This window comes from Camarhynchus parvulus, chromosome 19 (genome assembly GCF_901933205.1).
Source record: "Camarhynchus parvulus chromosome 19, STF_HiC, whole genome shotgun sequence".
NCBI classification, from domain to species: Eukaryota; Metazoa; Chordata; class Aves; order Passeriformes; family Thraupidae; genus Camarhynchus; species Camarhynchus parvulus.
The window spans coordinates 9451107-9475094 of NC_044589.1; the positions used below are offsets into that span (position 1 = coordinate 9451107).

The 23988-nt window shown below is 47.1% G+C and overlaps 2 protein-coding genes across 3 annotated transcripts; both read left to right on the forward strand.

Moving 5' to 3' along the window:
• Positions 1-52: 52 nt before the first annotated feature.
• Positions 53-2148, forward strand: PIGW (phosphatidylinositol glycan anchor biosynthesis class W). The gene has a single exon (XM_030962691.1). It carries the CDS (start codon positions 623-625, stop codon positions 2141-2143), a length of 1521 nt encoding a protein of 506 aa, XP_030818551.1. The 5' UTR covers positions 53-622; the 3' UTR covers positions 2144-2148.
• Positions 2149-6142: 3994 nt separating this feature from the next.
• On the forward strand, positions 6143-23318 carry GGNBP2 (gametogenetin binding protein 2). Of its 2 annotated transcripts, none has more exons than XM_030962852.1 (14): positions 6143-6225; positions 6910-7043; positions 10798-10878; positions 12543-12796; positions 13412-13510; positions 15993-16106; positions 17659-17868; positions 18827-19001; positions 19915-20109; positions 20615-20765; positions 21007-21132; positions 21214-21365; positions 21748-21996; positions 22669-23318. In XM_030962852.1, exons 2-14 carry the CDS (start codon positions 6951-6953, stop codon positions 22870-22872), a joined length of 2103 nt encoding a protein of 700 aa, XP_030818712.1. In that variant the 5' UTR covers positions 6143-6225; positions 6910-6950; the 3' UTR covers positions 22873-23318. The 2 variants fall into 2 exon arrangements, with proteins under 2 accessions (XP_030818712.1, XP_030818713.1); XM_030962853.1 differs by having other exon boundaries at positions 17659-17862; positions 22669-22904.
• The last annotated feature ends 670 nt before the right edge of the window (positions 23319-23988 follow it).

Genomic DNA, 23988 nt, shown 5'->3' on the forward strand with positions numbered 1-23988 from the left:
CCCCGCTTCAGCCGCGGCCGCCTGTCCCGCCCTCACGGCCCCGGCCCGGCCCGGCCGCGGGCCCCGCCGGCTCCGGCCCCTCAGCGCCATCCGTGCCCCGCTCCCGGTAAGCGCCCGCTCCGCCCCGCGGCTGAACAGAACCCCGCATTAATTCACGCTTTTTCCATCCCGCAGGGTTCTCCTGCTGTAAAAAGGCACCTGGGGGCTGCAGCTGGTGGTGGTACTGACCAGGCAGCACAAAGTTGTGTAGGATCACGTTTTTACCTATCTGTGCACCACAGAGGATATGGCAAAGTGTGTTCTACAGAGCAGTAAGATTATTCACCATGTGAATGTTCAGTGGAGGATTTGATGCGTTGGAGATCTCCCTCAGAAATGTACGAAGCAGCTTGTTGGAACGCAGCAGGATGAAAAATGCTGGAGTTTCCTCAAGCCTGTGCCTGTCCTTGGCTTCCCGGGCCAGCTCCAGTGCTGCTCTGTGTTCTTTCAATTGAAAAGCAACTCAGTAACTTCTGCAATCAATGTTGTTTTGATGAACTGATTCATTTTTAAGGAGTTCGGAGACCCGTTTTACAAAGCTACCTCAAGTTCAAGTTTTGTGTTTTCAGAGGAGGGAAGAAGAATGTCCCAAAAACAGCTGAAAGAAGCCTTTATCAGCAACCTGAATGGAACGAGTTTGCTGGAAATTTCTGCAGGCTTGTCCCTGCCTCCACTGTGCCTGCTCTGCAGAGGGCTCCTCCTGATCCTGTACTACCTGCACCATGGAAAACCTCTAAGCTCAAGGAAGTACAGCCTGCTGCTGGACTTCCTGGTGCTCGTGTCTCCTCTCGTGTTCTCCTGCACTGTCTTGTCTCCAATCATCTTTTTCATACCAGTTATCCTTGCTGCCTTCTGTGCCGGAATATTTTCCAAAATATACAGCCAGACAAAATGGGAGGCCAGAGTGCCCTTTGGGCAAATTGTAAAAGAATTTCAGAAGGCACGCTTGGACCCCGAGTGCATTCCAGCAATAACTGTGTTCCGTGTTTATGTCAACGTGCTGACATCCATCAGCATTTTGGCCGTGGATTTCCCGCAGTACCCCCGGCGATACGCCAAGGCTGAGACCTATGGCACCGGTGCCATGGATTTGGGGGTGGGAGCCTTCATCTTTGGAAATGCTCTTGTTTGCCCTGAGGTTCGCCAGAAGCCTCACAGGACTCAGCCCAGATTCTCCAGTCTGGCCAGGCAGGTGTTCTCTGTGTGGCCGCTGATTGCCCTCGGTGTCGGGCGGCTGCTCAGCGTTAAATCCATCGAGTACCACGAGCACACCTCGGAGTACGGCGTGCACTGGAACTTCTTCTTCACCTTGGCGCTGGTGAGACTTGCAGCCTCCCTGCTTTTAGCCATATTCCCCAAACACAAGGCTTGGCTTGTGGCTCTGGCTGTGGCTGTGCTCTACCAGCTGCTCCTCAGCACGACCTCTCTGAAGATGTTCATCCTGCACGGCAGCGACGGCCGGGGCTCCCGGCTCGGCTTCCTCGATGCCAACCGGGAAGGGCTCTTCTCCCTCTTTGGCTACCTGGCCATCTACCTGGTGAGCGTGCAGGTGGGGCTGTGGCTGCTGCAGCACAGGAGCTCAGTCAGGGGCTGGCTGGAAGCCCTCGGGGGGCTGGCCCTGGCCGTGCTGCTGCTGTGGGTGCTGCTGCAGCTGTGCCAGGCGTGCACGGAGCCCGTGTCCCGCCGCATGGCCAACCTGCCCTTCTGCACCTGGGTTCTCGCCCACTGCCTGCTGCTGCTGGCCTTCTTTGTGCTCACTGACCTCAGCCTGGTGTTCACAAAGCTGCTGGTCAAGGGCTCCAGCGTGCCCTGCTGCTGGAAGGTTGTGCAGGCCCCTGATTCTGGGAAAAAGCAAGGAATGGAGGCCGTGCCGGTGGGAAGGCAGGACAAGCTGTCACAGCCATGCCTGATTAGTGCTATTAACAAAAATCAATTACTGTTTTTCCTGCTAGCGAATGTTATGACTGGTGCTGTGAACATCCTGATAGACACAATCCACAGCAAGGCTGCCTTTACATTATGCATACTGCACTTGTACATGTTTTTAAACTGTTTAATTATGTATATATTGCACGCCAGAAATATAGTATTAAAGTTTTGGTGATTCCACTTTGGCTGAGTGGATTAGATGGACTTTGTTTGCTATAGTTGTATGATGATATTTAATGGAAAAATTAGTATTTTTCCTGGATGTGTTGCAATATTTTATAATTTAGCAGAGCTTTTTATTATTTAGTGTTGATTACTCTTTAATTGTTCATTTTACCAAATTATACAGTTGATGATCTTACCTGTTGGGAGTTGTTGCCCATTATCCTGAAAATTTAGATGTGGAGATTGCTGAATATTCCTGCTGCTTCTGAGAGTAAATTGTTAGTGAACTGTGCTCATACCCAAGGAATTAGATAACAAGGTAGAGCAGAAACCAGATGAAAAGTAAGATGAGGAGTAATTATATGGAGAGAGAGGCCTAGCTGTGTCAAGATTTACCTAGTTAAGGCCCTTGCATAAATAATAGATAAGAATAATTCTTTATATAAAATGTATTGAATAAGTGGATACTTGAAAATGTTTTGGCCCCAGTCCTGCAGAGACTTATGCATATGCTTGACTTTGATGGTAGTAATTGTGGAATGTTAATCATATACTGAAACCTAAATTAGCCTTTGAATTAAAGCTAAATTTTACTTCTGTCCCCACTGATGAATATAAATGAAGACCTGAGATAAAGTGTGATGCTCTGAAGGATAAACTCAACTGCAGATGAATTCATAAAACAGTTGTTGGAGGTTGTGGTGCAGATAATAAGAGCAACACTTCATAAGAAAATTTAAAGATACCAAATGAATTCAGCTCCAACCTGCAGACCAGCACATTGAATACTGTATTTTGCCAGCTCAGATGTCTCCAAGGGGGGACATTTTTTATTAGCAAACAAACAGGGTGCAGATGGAAAGAAGTGCAGTGCACTGGGTCAGGGTTCTGGCAATGGCTTCAGAAGGGAACTGCTCGGTTTCTCAGTCTTCTTGCAAGGCCAGAGCAGAACACCCTCTGTGTTCCCTTTCCTGACTGTGACAGTTCTTCCTGACCTCATAAAGTTGTTGGGAAGAGAAATACACTTAAAGACTGTGAGGAATTCAATAATGGGATATAAATACTTTAGGAGTGGAATACCAATGGTAGTTGATGATAGATGTCCAGTGTCAGTGGAGTTACAGCAGTACACATGGGCCACATTTCATATTTCTCCTTGTCTATCACAGGTGATGAATCATCAGACCTTTGGAGAATAAGCCTCTAAATCAGATTCCTTAAGACAGACATGCTGTGGAAGAGTCATAAATTTATTAAGTTCTCCAAGCCCCTGGCCAGCAGAAAGGTGAAGTCTGAGGATTGCAGGCTGTGGCCACGCTGAGTTCATGCTTGTTTGCTTCCAACTTAAAGCCAAGTAGTCTTGAGAATGAAAGCAAAGCAGCCTGTATTATCCTGGGGACAGATGCAAGAACTGGCAACAACCTCTTAGAAACAGTTGTCAGTTTATAGCAGAGTTTTCTGGTAACTGGTGGATGTGTTTATTTTAAAACACTTCCTAGACTTGCCTAGGGAAGAAAGGTCTCCCTCGTGAACCAACTGGCACTGCTCATTTATGCAAAATTACTCATGGATATTTCTTTTTGAAATATTTAAAGCGCGGGACCTGCAGCGAGTTCTGCCTGTGAGCACAAGCCTGTGGTGTGATTCAGAAGGGGTTGGGTGTGACAGGCAGAGCTGTGTCTGGGCAAGCACAGGGCATCCAGGTGCCAGCTGCACTGGCTGGAGCAGGGAGGACGTGGGAGGCCTGGTGGGCGAGCTCCACACGGGCTGGTGGTGCCAGTTCAGGGCTGCAGCAAGAACAAACCTCTCACCAAGGGCAGCTTCTCATCCTGAGACTTCTCCTGGCCTGAGGAGTAAGTTGGAGGTTGTAGCCAGGTGGCTTTGGTCTCTTCTCCCAGGCAGCAAGCGACACAAACAGAGGACATGGCCTCAAGCTGCACCAGGGGAGGTCCAGGCTGGACATCAGGAGGAATTTCTCCATGGGAAGCATGGTCAGGCACTGGAAGGTGTCCAAGGAATGACTGGATGTGGCACTCAGTGCTCTGGGCTGGCTCACAAAGTGTGGATCAAAGGTTTGGCTTGATGGTCTCAGAGGTCTTTTCCAACCTAAATGATTCTGGAATTCTGTGGCTGCTCACCAGTGAGTTAATGAGAGACAATTCTCATTGCCTGTTGTGGATAACAAATGCAGGGAGCTGTGCCCTGAAGCCACTGGTGCATTTCTGAATGCTGAGTGTTCAGCCTGTGAACACAAGAGAACCCAGAGATGCAATTGGGCATCCTTTGATCACAGGAGGAGCAAACAGCTCTGTTTGGGTTTGAAAAGATGTGGAAAGTGAACACCAGGACACTGCTGCTCTCCACACATCTCCACAGCTGAAGGAACAGGAACTCTGCATTTCACTTCACTCTGGCCTGTTTTAGACAAAGAACCCTTTGTGCAGATTAAAGGTATAACTTTTAAAACCAGAAACTTTTATTTTGTTGTTACAGAATGAGTAAAAGTTCAAGATATTTCAAGTAGGAAGACTTATGGTTCAACCATTATGTGTCCCCTACTTCAGCAATAATAAAGCAGAGGAAAATAGAAATTGTTTTGCCTTTGCTACCATAATTCCACCAAATGACCTTTCTGTAGGGCTGCAGGGTAGAAAAATGCTGGGATATGGTGGGAGAGTGGAGCTGATTACATTTATCCTTAACTTTTTATTAAACATCACTAACTCCTTAACACATCTCATTATTTTTAAGGACCAACTCCAGCATGCCTCCTCTCCCGGCTGCAGTGGTGTCTCTTTTGAAGTCAGACGTTCCCCCGAAGATTCCAGGCAGTATCCTATTTCAAAGCCCTGTCCCAGAGAACAGGTATTTCTTCCAGGCAAAGAGGCCCATGCAAATGAGCACGGGAAGGAGCTGGCTGCCTTTCCACCGCCTTGGAGACAACAAAACAAGCCACGTGTTCCAACGACTTAAAAAAACATTAAAAATCCATTGATAAAAATGGTGTTAATGTAATGGTGCTTTTTGTATCTTGGCGCTTCAAGAACACAGAACCTGGGACAATGCTGCTGTTGTGGGAGGGAGGAGTGACACAGGAAAGCATAGCCCTGCAAAGACCTAAATTCATCGTGGTTCAGAGTGCTCTGGTGTGAAAAACTCTCCCTCGTAACAAACCCCCAGCTTTCCTGCTGCAGAAAACCACGAACACACCGAATTGCTGTTCCCGATACAGCTGCTGCACGAGGAGCTTGAGTAAATGAGCTCCTCCGCTAAACATCCCTTTTATGCAGACACAAGAAAGAATCCTGCTCCTTTATTACCTCCCCTGCATTTTCCTGTGAGGGCTTTAGTGCCTATATCCATACACAACAAGAACGAACAGGTCAGCTGTATTATTCCGTAGTTCAAGAAAGACTTTGGGTTCGCTGTTGTTTTTGTAATTTTTTTGGGGCTGTTTAATTTAGGCAGCCACAGGATTTCGGGCAGGCTGCACTGGGGTGCTGCAGGCGCCAAGCAGAGCTGTTCAATCCTGCCCGGCCTGGCTCCGCACCAGCGCACCGAGGCCTGAGCTGCGTTTGATGCCGGGGCAGCGTCTGAGGCGGAGGAGAATTTAGCGAGCCCCAAGGACAGCGAGTCCAGCGCTTATCCCTGCACAGGACAGCCCAAAATCCGCCCCTGCCCGTGCCTCAGAGCGTTGAGCTCAGCGCGGTTTTATCAGCCCGCGCTCCCGGCGGGGCCGTTCGCGCCCGCGGTAACGCCCGGCCCGGCCCCGCTCGTTGCAACCCCCAACGCCCCGGGGTCGGCACCCGCTCCCGGCCCAACCGCCGGCCCGGGGGCCGTTCCTGGCACCGCCGGGAGCCGTTCCCGACGCCCCCGGGCAGAGCCCCGCGTCCCTCCCGGCCGCCCGGAGCGGCCGCAGCGCCCCGCGGCCTCGAGGCCAGGCCGGTGCCCGGGGCGGGCCCGGGCGGTGCCCGCGGCTCTCGCGAGCGGGGCGGGGCGGCCCCGGGGCGGGCAGGGAGGGAGGCGGCTCCGGGACCCGCGGTGCCGCCCGCCTGTCACAGCGCCCGGGCCGCCCAGCGCCGCCAGCAGCCGGTAAGGCCCGCCGGCCGCGGGGCAGCGCTCCCGGGGGCGAGGGTACGGACGGCAGCATGGGGTTCTCCCCGCCGCGCCGGGCGGCTCCCCGCCAGCGCAGCTCCGCGTGGGGGAGCCGGGCGAGGCCGCGCAGCAACGGGAGGAAGGGGTGGGTCTGCCGGGGCAGCCGGGCTGCAGCCCGCGGGGGAGGCGGCGGGGCGGGCGCTGGGGCCGCTCCGCGGGGCGCCCGGGGCAGCGCCGGGCCGGGCTGGGCTCGCCCCGCGCGGGCCGGGGGCGGCGGAGGAGCCGCAGAGCCGCGCCGGGCTGGGCGGGTCCCGGCGGCCGCGCTGGGCCGGTGGCGGGCGGGGGGTGGCGGCGGCTCCATCTCCCCGTGGCGGCTCCATTTTCCCCCGCGGGCTCCATCTCCATCCCCGCCCGGGGCTCCGTCTCCCCGTTCTGATCTCCACCTCCCCCTCTCCCCGGGGCTCTCCGCGGCTCTGCCCGCGCTCCCCCCGCGCCGTGCCCGTGTGCTGCCGCATTCCCGGCCCGTTGCCGGCCCGCGCGGGTCCCCTCCCGGCGGGGTGGGTGGGCCGGGCTCGGCGTGGTGAATCAGGCGATGGGGAGCGCAGGCTGGGTGCCGGCTGCTGGTGAAAGTGTGGCGGGGAAGCGCGGTGGGTGTTTACCTCCGGCCGGGGCCGCCCGCAGGCTGGAGCGGGGAGGAAGCGGCAGCAGCAGCAGCAGCAGCGATGGCGCGGCTGGTGGCGGTGTGCCGGGACGGCGAGGAGGAGTTCCCCTTCGAGAAGAGGCAGATCCCCCTCTACATCGATGACACCCTCACGGTGAGTCCCCGCCGCCCGTCCCGCTGCGCCCGCGCCTCCCGCGTGTTGCAATTGCCCAGGCCGGGCCTTTCCTCCTCGCCGGGCCTCGCTGGCTCCTCCTCGGGCTCCCGCGGCGTTAATCTTTGGGACTTTGCAACACTTGGGGTTAACAGAGCTGAATGTGGCAACTTTTTTTATCTGATGGCCGGCTCTGAAAGCGGGCGAGCCGCATAATGAGGGAGTTATCGCCGTGCCGGGGCCTGTGCACAAGTTGTGCCGGAGCCACGAGCGTGGCTCGGTGCTCAAGGGTGGAGCAAAGCCATTTTTCTGCTGGGAAGGAAGGGAGCCATGTTAACGTTAAACCCGGCTTAAAACCGCCTGATTGTTCTGCTCTCACACAGGCAAGAAAAGGCTAAAGGCGTTTTCCAGAGCTTTGGCTTGAAGTCAGGCTTATCGAGCCTGCAGAAATGTAACAAATCTGAGAGTTCCCATTTCAGGGTGTTGCTGGGAATTGGAAAACGTGGTTTGGCCGTTTCCAGAAGATTCAGTGGAAAAATCAGCTAAATGCAGCTCGGAGGTTCTCTGGTCCTTCTCCTCGTGAGTTTAGAGGAAGGTTCAAAAATTGCATTGTAGGAGAACACAAAAATTGCATTGTAGGAAAACACGGAGCAAATGGAAAAAAAAATCTCTAACTAGCCAGTTGCTCTTTGTTTTAATTCTTAAAGCAGGAAAATGTGTTGAAAATAATATTGCACTTAGCGTAATTTGGTATCTTAATGGTTCATATTTGATTTCTCATGATAGTGGAAGAGTAACTGTTGTTACTTTAAGTGATGTGAAATTTAAGTGATTTAAATTCCTAATCTAATGTTTAGGATGGAAGAATCCCTGAGTTTTATCAGCTAAGGAAGGTGTCCCTGCACATGGCAGAGGGGTGGAACTGGATGATCTTCAAGGTCCCTTCCAACCCAAACCATTCTTCCAACCTTCCAGAACAAAAGTGTTGAATGTCCTCAGACAGGCCCCATCTGGTTTTGCAGCATTTGAAGGAACTCCTTTTGCTGTATTTTAGTTTTGATCAATGTGAACGGTGGCATATTATTAATTTACCAAATGTAATCCCTGGTTTTGGCTTCTCTCTGGTGAGCTGTGTTCAGGTATTAGGCAGAGTTTCCCCTCAAGCTGTCCAAAGCAGGATCTGTCCCTCCTAGTGGGCTGATGACCTGGAAAACCCAGACTGTGCAGGAATAGTGCAAGTTTGAGATTTTTGGTATCTTGGCCACACCTTGAAAGTTGTTTTGCCCATTCATTTTCCATGTGTTTTTAAGCTCTTGGATTTCTCTCTCTCTGTTTTAATTTTTTTTTTGATCCTTCCTGGACTCCTTATAAAAATTACCCATTAGTTTGTGTCATGTAGACTTGCCACGCTCTTGTTATTTTTGTTGTGTGTAATAGGTTGAGAGTGAAAATTCAGCTCTACCAGGTGGATGACTTCAGCAAACCTGAAATGCCATTTGTGGTTTAGTCCCAGAATTTAATACCAGGCCCAAACTTCGTGTAATTGCACTGTGTTGTTGCTGCCCTTCTGCTTTGTACACCATCCTCACGATTGAAAGGGTCCTCTAGCTGTAAATCAGTTTTATATCCATCTGGAGAAAAGGCATTTATGCAAGTGCAAGTCATCCTCACCATGAAGAAATCTTACCTTGTGTCCATTTTTTTTTGGTCATTCTGTTGCTGTTGTTACAAAGTATTTGGATTTCTAGGTGGTTTCTGGAGGATTTTATTAAAAAATTCTGCAGCAGCAAGTGAATGAACTCTGAGCTTCCTTGTCTGTCATCTATAATTTATTTTTTAAATACTTAATGAGCGCTATTACAAGACATGCAGCTGTCTTTGAAACAGAATTTTACATCTGCGGCACTATCTTTAAAAACTAATGGTGGTTATTGATAGTGACTGGCTTCTGTTACCTCTCTGAAAACTCAAATTTTAAAAATAGTGGGACCAGCCAGCTGAGAGAGTTAATCTGTGCCTTAAATGTGGAATCAGTGATTAGTGATTGCAAATGAGGAGTGAATGGCCCATGTGCTCCTCATGTGGAATTTGCTTTGTAGTAGCCCGGCAAGCAGCTCAGGTGCAGGGAGATGCTGCTGCCCTGGGTGGATTCTTCACCTCCTCACTTCCCTGTTCCTCCTGGCTCAGCCAGAAATTAAAGGAGGTTTCAGTATTGAACCCTTTTCATTTCTTAAGCAGCTTTTATGGTTTCTAGAAGGCATTCCATTTGATGTGGTATTACAGGATTTTTTTTTTCCTTCCAGTTCAGGGTGTGATGGTGGTTGATGTTTAACCACTTAATAAAATCTCATCAGACACATGAATTAATTTAGTCTTTGATTCTTTTGCTCTGTCGTACAAAATACCTCAGGGTGTTGTCTGATAGTGGGAGATGAAGGTGCAGGGGGAGAAATAGGTAGATTTATCTCTGTTATTAGCAGATAAAGCTTTTACTTTTGCTTGTAGCTCCTGGCCCGCAGAAACACCACATCAGTGGTGTAGGAAGCCTCCAGATCTGCAGCAGAAACTGGTGGGGATGGCTCAGGGGTGAGGGAGGCTGGAAAGGAGCTGGGGTTAGGATTGGCTCTGCTCTGCACAGAGATAAGGCAGCTGTGCCAACGCTCAGATTGGGGCACACGGGGCAGCAAAACAGTGCCTTGTTCTCAGAGAATCGCTGTTTATTTTGGAGTGGTGCTCAGTGCCCGCAGGAGTGAGTGCGTGAGTGCTCTGGAGGTAGTGCTGGTGATCAGGCAGGCAGCAGGGAATTCTGCCTTCCCCAGACAGCTGAGGGGAGGTGGAAGCAGGAGAAGGGCTGAATCAGACAGTTTTATTTGGTGTTCATTTGCATTGGGGTTATTAACCAAGGTTGTTATTTTGCCTTTCAGATTTTAAAATGAACTTTCAGTGTTCATATTGACAAATTCCCTGTTTTTCAGTTTGGACAGGGAAGAGAACTCAGCCAGGCTTTACACATTTTTCTAGTTGCTTTCATTTTATTCCACGGTTGCACAGTTGGATTTTTGACTGGAAGTTACTTTCCCGATTTCTGCCTCCTCCCAAGAAATTGCCCTCTTTGTTTCTCAGTAATTTGATAAGAAACGTATTAATTACTTACAAGTAATCACATTGTTCTGTAGGCTTAACATTTTGCTTTGAGCCTCTTGAGAGTTGCAGCTGCAATCACACAAAGCAAACTATGCCTTGGAGTACCTTGTTGGGTTAATATGGTTTGAAATTAGCCTTTGGAGGAGTCGAGTCTGTCATTAAACTGTTGTGACTGTTTCCTCAGAGCTTTATAAATTGAGTTAAGCTGTTGGGTCCATTTGGTTCTCAGTGTGTTGAAGTTGTTTTTTTGGTTTTTTTTTCTTTACCTGAAGCAGGGTCTCAAGTCGTGTAGATGATGATATAAACACTGATGGTTTGTTTAGCAACTTTTGCTTTCTAACAGCTATTTAAGAGTTGTCATTTATAAACTGCCTCTAGAACATTATATTAATGAAGCATTTATTGCTTTGCTGAGACATTCACTATCTGAAACAGCTACTTTTATCCTTTCCTAAGCTCCAGTAATTATGTGAAAAGAGTGAGCATTTAACATAATTTCAGTCTTATTTCCCCCAAGAAAGTAAAGCAACTAATGCTCTGTTTGGTTTTTTTTTTTCATTTGTTCGTTTTGTCTGAAAGCTGCTCTTTAAATTGTTTTTCCTCTCTTGTATAGATGGTGATGGAATTTCCTGATAATGTGCTGAACCTCGATGGGCATCAGAATAACAGCACACAACTGAAGCAGTTCATCCAGGTAAATCATGTTTCCTAAGAAGTGAGACTTTTGCTTTCCTCAGGTTTGTGTTTTTTGCTTCTCCAGGAGGTTGTGACTCCTGGAATGCCTCAGACACGTCAGCACCTGGGAGCAATCACACCTTGGTACCAAAGTGCACTGGGCTCAGTTGTGCTCTGGATTCCTCAGCATTTATTGCATGTTGTCTTGTCAGGAGGTAATTGCTGCAAGTCTGAGAGCTCAGAACTCACTGTGGGAGCTACAGCTTCTAAATACATCCTGATTTTTATTTTTCTGAGCAGTTTTGAACCACCCTTTCAAGTAGAAGTGTGGATTGCTCGAGGTTGGGTTCTTATGATTAATGCCCATACCAGGGTAGAATTTGTGTGCCAGTTTGTAGATTTTATAGAGATAAGTAGTGAGAATTGGTTTTGTGCTACCCCAGAAACTTTAACCCTGGAAAGAGACCTGTCAAATTCTGGCAAATACTGTAGTCCTGTGACACCTGTAGCAGCTGCAGGGTGGTGCACCTTGATGTGCAGGGGGGCAGAGGCTGCTGCTCTGCAGTTGCAGGGCTGCCTCTCTCAGGGCTGACAGCAGCAGTGCAGACACGTGCTGCATGCCAAGTGCAGCTGGGTTGTGAAAATAGCTCGTTCCTGCTTTGCTGTGGCTTCTGCAATTAATTACAGGAAACAGGGTTATTGCAGAGTGATAGTGCTTGGCAGGTGATTTAATGGGCCTTCCTCTAAGAGCACAAACCTTAAATGTTACCTGATGGTACCTCTGCTTTCCATATTGCATAGAAGGAGCTGAGAGCACTTGCTCTTTTCAGTGGGTGGGAGTTCTCCTGTATTGTGTGGCCTTTTCTTCCTTTCCTCAGAAGTTGTGGCAAGTCCTTTGTGCATGGAGAGTGTTTGAGTGGTGTTATGTGACAATAAAACAGAGAATTCTCTGAGACATTCCCTGTACAAATACAACTCAAGTGTGAGTTTGTGTGTTGGGGTGTGAGGAAGGGACTCTCTGCTCTGCACAGCTCTGCTGGTGGCACTCCAGTGCTGCTGAAAGCCAAGGCCATAATTCAGCAGTGAGGACTAGAAGGGTATGTGCTTTTTGTGAGGACGTGTGCCTGCATGTGTTTGACACAGGGGCCAGGAGACACATCTACAATTGTTTATTGACGTCAGCAACATTAGAAGGTGTTCTCATTAATGTTCTATTCATAGCACACATTGGATGTTCACTACTGAAGTCAAAGGCTTCACTCTGAGTAGTAATGTGTGCTTTCTTAAATTCCAGCTAGTAGGATTGTAATGGGAAATGGCTTTTAGCCTTCCAGGAAAAATACTGCTAAATTGTCATGGTCTGGGCAGAACGAGCTGGTTGTAAATGAGATTTCCATAAATGCCAATGAGAGTTTGTGAATTTCTGTGTGCCAGAGACAAAAAGAGTGTGAGAAGAAGTTGAAAACTTAGAGTTGGTGCGTGTGAGACCTTTTCCTAAACATCTGTGCTGAGGTGGAGACAAAGAATCTCCCAGTTGGGACAGGATGGTTATTGTGGGACCATCCCGTTCTTGGGACAGTTATTCTGAAGCAGCATTTGCGGTGAAAGGCGGCAATGAAGAGGAGAAAAAAACCAGAGAATAAGCGTGGAATGATTCGATTTTTGTGGTGGTTTTTTTTGCAGAGACACAGCATGCTGAAGCAGCAGGACCTGAACATTGCCATGATGGTGACGTCGCGGGAGGTGCTGAGCGCGCTGTCGCAGCTGGTGCCGTGCGTGGGCTGCCGGCGCAGCGTGGAGCGCCTCTTCTCCCAGCTGGTGGAGTCAGGGAACCCTGCCCTGGAGCCCCTCACCGTGGGGCCCAAGGGGGTGCTCTCAGTCACCCGCAGCTGCATGACTGATGCCAAGAAGCTCTACACGCTCTTCTACGTGCATGGGTCAGTGTCTGCCAGCTGCTCGCGCCATCCCCGCTCTCTGCGTCGCCTTCGTGGTGATGCTGAGTTGTCACAGCACATTCTTCTCTTCAATATCCATAATTACAGCTGCTTGTTGCCTAAACTGGGGGAAAAACAAACCTAATCTTTGATAGCACCAGTTGCAGTGCCATGATTGCAGTTGGAAGATGCCAGTGTTTAATGCTTGGTCCTTAATCTGATGCAGGCACTACTGGCTTTTCGTGGTCTCTTCTTCCTGAGTGTTTGGCTCACTAGTTGGCCTGTAAAAAAATAAAAAGCGTTAATTTTTTCCACCAAAGTTTGCTGCACTTGGGTAGAAAGGTAACACTGAGAAAGTGAAACTTTCTGGGCTTGGTGAGCACAATAAATACCCCAGTGCCATTAGTTCCTGAGCTGTCAGCAGAGCAAACAGGGAGTGCTTAGCACAGTGTGTCTTGGCCTTCCAGTTGGCTTCAGCTTGTTCTTCTTGCTCCAGTTAGCAGGAAAAGTAGGGAAGGTTAGTGCAGAGTTGAGATTGAGATGGGAGAGTGAGGTATTGTAACCTGATCCAGTGGTTTTCAGAATACAAAGTTCCTCACTTTTTTTTTTTCCCCATAGGTCCAAACTGAATGACATGATCGATGCAATTCCCAAAAGTAAGAAGAACAAAAGGTGTCAGCTACACTCCCTGGACACACACAAACCAAAACCTTTGGGGTAAGTCTGTGTTTAACATGCACAATTGAAATATTTTAAGGAAGCAAAGTATTGAGACTAATTTATTTTTAAGCATTGAGATCAATTTTTATGCTCTGATCTGCTTGCCAGAGTAGCAGTTGGATTGTAGCAGACCTAAATAGTTGTTGGGGAGAGGAAGAGAAGCACCAGGAGTTTTGGGCATGCTCAGGGCATGGGTGGCTTCTGCACTGTGATATAAACAATGCTATTAGAAAGACAAACTGGTTTCTGTGCTCTAGACCAAAATGGTTGCTCAGCAGATTTTCTCACATTGAGGTCAAAGGGTACACGCTAAATAAATATACATCATTTTGCTCGGGATTATTAAAAATGCCTTGCACAACTGTTAACCAAGGGCTTTATTGTGGTTGGATGCAGGGTTAAAACTGGAACTCCATAAAATGTATTTTCTCAAAAGTGACAGCATGTTTTGAATACACCACTGAACAATATGCATATATGCCTCTGTCTTGAAGTTGAAATGATTTATTCCAGCTGGTTAAGCAGAAGAACACTCCCTGTAAATCTATTGTGAATTCTGGGGAGGTTTCTTGTTTGTGGGGTGGCTCCTTTTATTTTTTTTTTTCATATGATGACCAATAAATTAGTCTCTTGGGCTTAATTGGAGTGTCTGGACCATTTTTACTCAGCTGTGTTCTGCTGCTGCTTAAGCCTCCAACCTGTGAAAGCTTGCTCGTGGTTTCCAGTTACAGGACATGTATTTTTCTATGCAGATTGGAGTCTCTCTGGGTTTAGTTAAATCCCCTGGGATACCAGGCATGTGGAATTTGACACTTGACTTTTGCTTGTGCTGCTTGAGGATACTGGGAACTAATCATTATCTTCTATTATATTTTGGTTACAGGCCTTTCACAAAATTAGTTTAAAGCTTGTGTTACACAAGATCCTGAGAGTATAGGGGTGTAGATATATGTATTTCTTTTTTAAATAAAGCAAATTCATAGCATCATGAAAGTGGGTTTTGGGTTTTTTTATATTTAGTAAGCTTGATCTTTTCTGTGTGAGAACAGATGCTGTGTAACCTGCAGTTAGCACTTGGGCAAGGTAGAACAATTCTGAAGCTGAATGAATAGAGAGGAGAATGCTGCTTTTATTTCCTCAGTTCATGCTGGAATAAACCCCCTTTGGATGTTGGCAGGTTAATAGGGAATATGAGGAAGAGCAATATTTTATACTCTACAGGTAAAACCTTGGGGTTATCAGAGAACATGGCCTGTGGACAAGCAGTGCAGTTTGCTAAAGGAGCAGGACTTGCACTCCCCTCCTCAGCTGAAACCCAGAGTGTATCAGCATTGATATGAATTCAAATAAATCTGCCTGCAGTGGACACAGGCTCTGGCGGGGCTGTGGAGGCACTCAGCAGTCACAGAATAAACTTCATTTACCAACACAGAGCTGCTGCTCCACATCTTCACAAGAAACTCCTCAGATGAGTTGCATCTGTTGAGCATTCCCTCCACACAAAAAGGCTTTGAGCTGGAGCTGTGTGTTTAATTAGAGGAGTTATGTAAGCAGCTAATGCCACTCCAGGGTTACTTGATGTCCTCAGTCTGTGCCTGGCTTTTGGCTCCTCAGCTCTGTTTGGGGCTCAGGAGCATTTGAAACTCTCCTAAATGCAAGCCCTATGACCTGGCAAACTGGGAAATGGCACACAGAGCTCCTCTAATTAGGAAACAGGGCTGATGCTTCCCATTTTCCTGCTCTGTTGTGTCCATAAGACAGAAATGACCATTCTGATAAGTGTCAAGTGTAGACAAGCCTGTAAGTAGCCATGACTTGTTATCTAAAGTCCATTTTTTGTCACTTTTAGCACATCCAAATGTGAATTGTAAAGTTATTTGATATTCTAACAGATTTTTGAAATTTGAGGTAGGATGTTTTGTGGTGAAAGTTGTTTGGGGTTTTTTCTTTTGTCCAAGACCAAATTGTCTTCACCTGACAAGTATTAAAACTTGTATTTGTTTATATTTAAAGTAATATTCTGAAAATCATAACTGGTTCACAGCTGTAACATTAGAAAGTCATGGTGCGTCTGGGTTATAAACATGGACAGCAGAATTTGTATCTCAGTTCTGACCCAAACTTTCATAGATATTAAGGCTTAACCTATAAAGAATTCAAATAAAATTAAGGAACAGAGCAGCATTTTCCATAGGACTTGTTTAGGAAGAATAACTAGCTGATAATATATATGTTATAGGTCTGAAAAATGTTTGGTAATACTATGTGACAGTGAAAGGAGCAGTAGCAGACTCAGTTCAAAGAAATTAAGAGCAGTTAAGAAAAGTAGAGAAGACAGGAAGAGGAAAGAGAACAAGTGTAGCATCATTTTCTGCTATGGACCTTCTCAGGGAGCAGTCAGGTAAAGAATGAGGCTCTGCTGGGCTTCTTTGCTGCCCCCCAGCAGCATGAGGAAGAGTTTGGTGTCATTTCCTTGCAGGGGTTGCTGGATGGATGTGTGGGAGCTGATGTCCCAGGAGTGCAGGGATGAAGTGGTTCTGATCGACTCCAGCTGCCTCCTAGAAACCTTAGAAACCTACCTACGGAAACACAGGTATGTGAGGGGAGCAAGCACCTTCCTGGGGGGAAATACATGGCTTTTGTGAGGCCAGAATGCTCAAAATGTAGAGGGCTTTTTCTTGTGAAACTGTAGATTTCAGCTTGGTGGTGATGGGGGACTTTGCCAGGCTGCACTGGGATGGTTGATGTCACAAAGATGGTGGAATATTCTTTGTGTTTAATGAAAGGGAAGATGTGGAGACCTCTGCTGAAGTCATAGCTGCTTGTCTTAATTTTTTTGACTGGGATTAAATGATGATTTACAGTTCAATGTTTAGAAACTGTGTGTTCTCATTCACTCTTTCACTGCTCTTGGGCTATGCCTGTTTTCAGGCTTTCAGGGATTGTGTGCCATTTCAGAATCCTGCAAACTGCACTAGTGCAAGCAGATTTTGAGCTTGGTGTTGCCTTTAAAACACTGTTTTAAACCACTTATTTGTGCCTGGTGCTGTTAAATCTCTCTTGCAGGGCAGAAATAAACCATTAAATTATAGTTGCATATGCACAGGACCTGCCGTGCTGATTGAAAAGTTTTAATTTCCATCAGTCTCAAGGTTCTGATATCAACTGTGGGGGCACAGATGGGCGCGGGGGCGGCGGTGCTGTGGAAATAACACTTTGGAAACAAAATAACTTTAATCTCCTGTGACATTAAACACTGCCTTGGCTGCCTTCCTGGTGCTAACCTGCAATAATACTGCTGTTTTCTCTCCTTCCACCACAGAAAGCAGGCAGGTATCGTAGGTCTAACAACAAAATGCGTTTGATTTAGTGCTGTCAAATGGCTGGAGACACTAGGAAAGGGAAAAACGCCATCCAGAGCTGGCATGGGGAGCCAGCTTTGAGCTGAAATGTGAGCAGCTTGTCTGACTTGCATTTTTAGAGTCATCCAGCAAGAGATCTTGTAGCCTCTTGAAGGTTACTCCTCTTATGACACAGAATGAGCTTAATTTGCTTGTATTTTAATTATAAGTATACTCCTGTCACACATGAGCTGTCACATGTTTAAAATGAGTACGTTGTGTTATAAATAACCCTCATTTGGCCATCAGCACAGCAGTCTAATAATTCAAAATATGTTTGTAGTGGAAACAAGGATCATTCTTGTACAGCAGGCACCAGAGGATACTTTGCTTTGTTTCTTATCATTCACTTGAGTATACTTGAAAGAACTGCTAGAAGGTGATGTGGTATGTGTTACTTGGGAGAGGGATTTTGCCCTGGTTTGCAGTACTTGCTCACTGCTGAGATTTCTGATCTTTGAGTTGAATTCCATGTGGGAATTTCTTCAAATCAAGGATTCTCTCGGTGGGCTCTGCTCCATGGGTTGGAGGACAGAAGTTTGATATTGAGGTTAGTAATGTAGAATAAATGGGAAAATTAATGGTTAATTTAGGTGGATCATAGCCAGAAGATACTCTATTAATTACTATAATAAGAATACTATAATAATTACATTTTTGAAGCAGCACAGCCCAGCTCAGACACCTCACCGCTCACCCAGCGTGTTGGGGCGAACCGAGCCTGATCCTGTTCTTTCCCCCCAGATTTTGCACCGACTGCAAGAACAAAGTGCTGCGTGCCTACAACATCCTGATTGGGGAGCTGGACTGCAGCAAGGAGAAGGGTTACTGTGCTGCCCTTTACGAGGGGCTGCGCTGCTGCCCCCACGAGCGCCACATCCACGTGTGCTGCGAGACCGACTTCATCGCGCACCTCTTGGGCCGGGCCGAGCCCGAGTTCGCAGGAGGGTATGAGTATGTAATTGGCTAGAGTGGGCTATCTAGCGCTTTGCTTCTTTATTTGACTCTCCAATGTCTTTGCCCAAAGCGGCTTTTTGCCTCTTTGCTGTGTGATGACCTCGTGGTTGTGGATATCTGTAGTGGTGTAGGCTCGGAGAGAGCGCTTGAAGGTTTCGGCTGTGCTTTGGAAGGAAGGAGTGACCAAATGTCTTCCAGTTGGTTGTTCGCTCCCTAGAGCTGCCTGCTTGTCCACTGAGGTGTTCAAATATGCGAAATAGAAAGAGAGCCTTGGTTGAGTTTTGCCAAATGCCAAGTATTCAAGTTAGTTTTGTTGCCATTTGTGTATTTCTGAGCCTTTTTTTAAGCATCTTAAAACCATCCAGTGAAAAGTTCTGAGCTCAGTATTGGAGAATCGTAGAATGAGTTGGAAGTGACATTAAAGATCATCTAGTTCCAACCTCAGTACCTTTAAAGTTCAGTCATAACTGTTTAATTAGGAGGGTAAATCCTTTCATAGTAGTTTTACTTTAACAGATTGGCCAGATTGATAGATAATAGATGAATAATAACAGATGAATACTGAAATGTTTTTACTCTGCACGGTAAGTAATGTACAAAATTCCCTGTGTGTTTATTCAACTTGAGCTGACTGATGGTGAAATAATTGCTGTGAATTCCAGCAAATTTTAGGACACAAAAGAATGCATCTCTGGCACTTAAACTCTTGATCCATCCTAGAAAGAGCAGGATATGGCACCTAAAGCCAGAGGTGGCAATGCACAGTACTGCTTCACAGTGGTGGCTTTGACCTGTTCCTTTCTATTTTGCATCTGCATGCAGCACAGCAGAGCCCTGCCAGGCTGCTCCTGCAAACACAGCTGCAGCTGTGCCTCAGAGAACACGTCAGCCCTGCTTTGATCCCTTGGTTGGCTCCTAGCTGCTCTAACAGCGCTTTGGTTCCCCTTTCCCCCAGACGGAGAGAGAGGCACGCCAAGACAATAGACATAGCCCAGGAGGAGGTTCTCACCTGCCTGGGCATCCACCTCTACGAGAGGCTGCACCGCATCTGGCAGAAGCTGCGGGCTGAGGAGCAGACGTGGCAGATGCTCTTTTACCTGGGGGTGGATGCTTTACGCAAGAGCTTTGAGGTAAAAACATCCAGTTCTGTCCAACTTGTGTCTGAGCTGCTGGGCCTGTTGTCACTGTAATTCATTTTCTGCTTTTCAGCACTGGGCTGGAAGGAGTGTCAAGGGTGTTGCAGTCAATCCCTTGTTGAGTTGTGTGGCATCCATGCACAGCAATACTGGAGTGTGTTCCCATGTGGAATAAACTGGAATAGAAAAGATTGAGGCTTGCTTTTACTTTCAAGCTGCCCATTCCAGTACACTGAACCTTCTGTGTTATTAATTCTGTTTTTCTACTTGATTGCATATAAAGTAGCTCAGGCTACAACAGTTTTTGGTTGGTTTATGAGTAAAAATGGAGGATGTGGTTTTGAATTACAAAAGTGATTGCAAACTTCTGTGTTCAGCTTGTTCCAAATGCACTCTGATCCTATGGGATCCTGAGCTTCAGACAGAACTCCTTTACTTAATATTGACATAACTCTCAGTACTTAATATTAATCACCAGGTTATATGACATGGGTGTCTTTTTTGTGATGTTCATCTTCCATTCATAATAACTGTTCTCTCTGAAACACCAGAGAAGGAGAAGGAAAATCAGTTTGGGAAAGATCATAGTGGAACCTTTAGCTGGTTAGTTCTTGGAGTTTTTTTACTCCCATAGGATCAGAGATCACAGATCCAGCAATGCATTAAAATCTAGGGCTCTTCACTGAAAAATGTGAATCTTGGCCATAGGTGCAAGCCAGAGCTTCCCCACATGAGAGTTTCCACAATCTAAACCAAGTGGCTGCATCTTGGTGGGCATTTTTCTCCTGTAGTCAATAGTGGTGCTTACTGGGATTTTATTCCTGGCTGTTTTCCTCCTCCTGTTTTATAAATGAAAAAGCTTGAATGGTGATGACTTCTGTGACTGGATCTAACCTCTTGTAAACAGATGGCTGTGGAAAAAGTGCAGGGCATTAGTCGATTGGAGCAGCTCTGTGAAGAGTTTTCAGAAGAAGAGAGAGTGAGAGAGCTTAAACAAGAGAAGAAACGCCAAAAGCGGAAGAACAGAAGGAAAAATAAATGTGTGTGTGAGATCCCTGCTCCTCTGCAGGCAGCAGAAGAGAAGGAAATCAATCAGGCAAAGGTAAACATGGATACCTGTGGCTTTTTGGGGCTTCATCCATCAGCTCCCTGTTCCATGGTAGAATTCTTGAGGGATTTTTTTGTATTTTGGTCCTTGGTGGAATTTAATGCTCTTTCAGATGAGCAGAGTCTTTGTAAAGTCTTTGTAAACCTGGGACTCCTCAGCTTGTGGGGTTTTTTTAAAATCATAAATCTGAGGTTCAGGTTATGCTAGGACCTGTGGATTCAAGTGCTGCTTGTAGACAATCACCATGGGATTTTGGAGAGGGGGAGCCTTTAAGTGCAATTATTATTCAGGATCTCTTGGCTGGCCTTAATGGACTGTGACTGTAGGTCAAGGTAACTTGGTTGGGGTTTTGTTTAGTTGTGTTGTACTTGTGAAGAATTCTAGGCAATGCTGTTATCAGTCAGTGTCAGCTGGTTTTTCTCATGGAGAGAGTATCCTTTACAGAAGTGCTGGCTGAGCTGCTTTCAGTGCCTGCAATGTTTTTTGTTTCTGTTTGAAGGAGAACTCAAACTTCACGGAAAGCAGCTGCAAAGCCTGTGGTAGCACCGAAGAAGCCAACAACTGTGTAGAAGTAATTGTTACTAATGAAAGCACTTCTTGCACTTGTCCTAGTAGTGGTACCCTGTTAGGCTCACCTAAAATCAAGAAAGGTATGTTAAATGTCAGTATTTTTCTATTTTAAAAAGCATTTGCCATTTTTGGGGTGAACAGTGGTCACCTGTTTTTAAAAGGGAGTCCCTGCCCGTGGCAGGGAGGTGAAATGAGGGGATTTTTAAGGACACTTCCAACCCAAACCTGTCTGGGGTTCTCTGAATTCTCTCTTGTTAGAGGCATAACTCAAGGATGTGCAGCAGTTCCTACAGATGGCAGTAATTTTGGCCTCTGTCTCAGGTTTATCTCCACACTGTACTGGCAGCGACTGTGGCTATTCCTCGAGCATGGAGGGCAGCGAAACGGGGTCCCGGGAGGGCTCGGACGTGGCCTGCACTGAGGGCATCTGCAACCATGATGAAAATGGTAGGTTTGGGAAGAAGATAGTGATGCTTTGATGCTCCCAGAGCTGCAGCATCTCAAAAGAAACTTGGCTGTGTTTTACAGGGGATGATGCCTGTGTCCATCGCTGCGATGACAAGGAGGAGGATGGAGACAGCTGTGTGGAGTGCTGGGCTAATGCAGAGGAGAGCAACACAAAAGGCAAAAACAAAAAGAAGAAAAAGAAAAGTAAAGCTTTGAAGTGTGAGAATGACCATGTAAGGAACATGGCTCTGCCAGATGCTTCTCTAAGTGCTTACATTTGACAGTAGTTACAGTAGGATTTTCAATTCCGATTGAGACTTGTGCTGAAAATGGGACAGCAGGGATCTCCTGTTCCCTTGTCATCCCAAGTTTTGGAACTGAGGTCCTTCCTCTAGAGTAGGTTGTGGTGGAGTCTCTTCTGTGTTCCTAAGCACGTGCATTTTACTCACTCTCAGTGAATGTGCCACCCCCCAGCTCCCCAGGCATGTGTTTAAGTGTAAATATCTACCCTCGCTCACCTTTGAACCTTCCCTTTTCCCTCTGCTTCCGTCTCAAACTCGAATATTCCACGTGAAACACTGCTGGCAGTTGATTGCAGGCTCTTTTCCATTCCAGATTCAGAAGCTTGGGAGCTGTCTGGCAGATGCAGGTAGCAGAGAGAGCTCAGGAAATCTCACGCACACAGAGTTTCACCGCGACAAGACCAAAGACACACACGCTGAGAGCTGCTGTAGCGCAGACAAAAGCGGCCAGCAGTTGCCTTGGTTTGAGCATATGAAAAATGTGTCACAGTTTGCAGAACCTACAGAAATGTCACTTGTCCCTGATACTGGAAAAGGTGCCAAAAGCTTAGTGGAACTCCTTGTAAGTAACCGCTGCATTTGAGTTTTGGGTTGTAGCATCTCGCTTTAATCTTTGGGGCTGAGAACTCAGCTCCCAGCAAGGAGTTGAGTCCCAGTGTTCAGTTCAGTTCCTTGTGCACATTCCCTGAGAAGTTTGTAATTGAATGCTTTGCAGAGGAGGAGAAATGGTTGCTGGAATGCGGTGACAGAACTTGTGTTGCAAGTGCTCATTGTCAAGGGTTGCATTATTCCGTAACATGAAGTGGGCATTATTGCTGCCTTCAGGCCTCAAATGTGGCTTCCCACTGCAGGCTCCTTGGGCAGCTTTCATCTCTCTCCTTTCCTTCTCCTTCCACTTACTTAGACTGTTTGCTCTCTTTCCCTGCTTTTTCCTTTTCTTTCCTTTCTTTTTATCTTCCTTCCCCTCAATTTTCTCTCTTGCCCCCCTCCTTTTTTTCCCTTTCTTTTCCCACCTTTTCCTCAAAACTCTGTAATAAATTCCATCTTCTTCCGATGGGAATGTGCTACTACTGAAGCATATTTGGATCCATTTAATGACTCAATTGGCTGCTTCTCACCCCAAAGCAGTGTGTGAGCAGGGTGTCTGGATCAGCCAGCTGGGCTTTGGGCTGGGCTCAGATGTGCTGCACAGGAGGGCAGTGCTGGAGCTCTGAAATTCCCCTTCTCATTGCAGGATGAGTCAGAGTGCACTTCTGATGAGGAACTGTTCATCTCCCAGGATGAAATCCAATCATTCATGGCAAACAACAAGTCTTTCTACAGCAACCGGGAGCAGTACCGGCAGCACCTGAAGGAGAAGTTCAACAAGTACTGTCGCCTCAACGACCACAAGGGGCCCGTCTGCAACAGCTGGCTGGCAACAGCTGGAGCCAACTGAACCCAATCCAACTCTGTCTGTCACTGAAACTCGAGATGACTACTGCGCCTTCTCCTTCCAAACTTAATTTAGTGACTTACGGCAAAATTTTATCTTAAATTAATGTGATTATTTTTTTTTCTTGTTTTTTTTTTTCCAGGGGGAGGCTGGTGGAGGTGATTTCCTTAATTTTGTTCTTTCTCCAGGCTTGTATCTTTAGTTGAGTAGCTGTGCAAGCCTCTCTTCTAATTTAAGCCATCTCTTTTCATTCAATGTTTCTCTTCCTGTGAGACTTACAAAAAGCAAACTAGTGGCAAAGTAATGTTGTACCTATAATTCTGTACAGAATGACAAGGAGCTGAATATAAGATTTTACAAAGTAGACATCCATTTGCAAAATGTTTTGGATGTAATATGTTAAAGCGCAATGTGCAAAAATTTAAATAAAGAATATTTATTAATATGCATAGTAAAGGTGAGTGTCTATGTTTGTACTTTTGAGTGCTCTATTCCTGCGGGTCAGGTGGGTGGAGGTGGGGATAAGGTGAAGAAAGCTGGGCTGGGAAAGGACAGAGCCTTGAAAACCAGACTCTGCTCCTTCAGGGATGGTTTGGGGATGTGGAGTTGCTGCCAGCCCAGCAAGGACTGTGAGGTCCCTGCTCTGTCCGTGGCATGATCCCAACCTGGCACTGCTCAGCATCAGGTGCCTGTTCTGCTTCCAGGAGCTGGGATAAGGGATGGCCAGGAACTGGAAATCCTGGCCTGAGGGCTGTGCCCAAGGGCAGCACACTTTGGGGAGGGGGTTGGATTTGCAGGGTGCAGCTTGGGCCATTTTGGGGGCATTGTTAAATCCCACCCTTTTCTTTCATCAATTCAATACCTGTCACTCTTCTGTTCCAACTAATGGATTTCCTCACACATTTCTGGCAATTATTTGAGCATCCTTGGCCCTCGGGAGGGGGATAACACTCCCTTCCTCCCTCTGCTCACCCTCTGCTCTCTCCACACCCATTTCATCCTTCTCCAAACCCTGCTTGGCTGCTGGATCCTGCTCCACGCATTCCTCCCGTGGTTCCTGGATCCTGCTCCACTCATCCCTCCCGTGCCTTTCCACGCTGGGGAACGAAACCCCCAAAC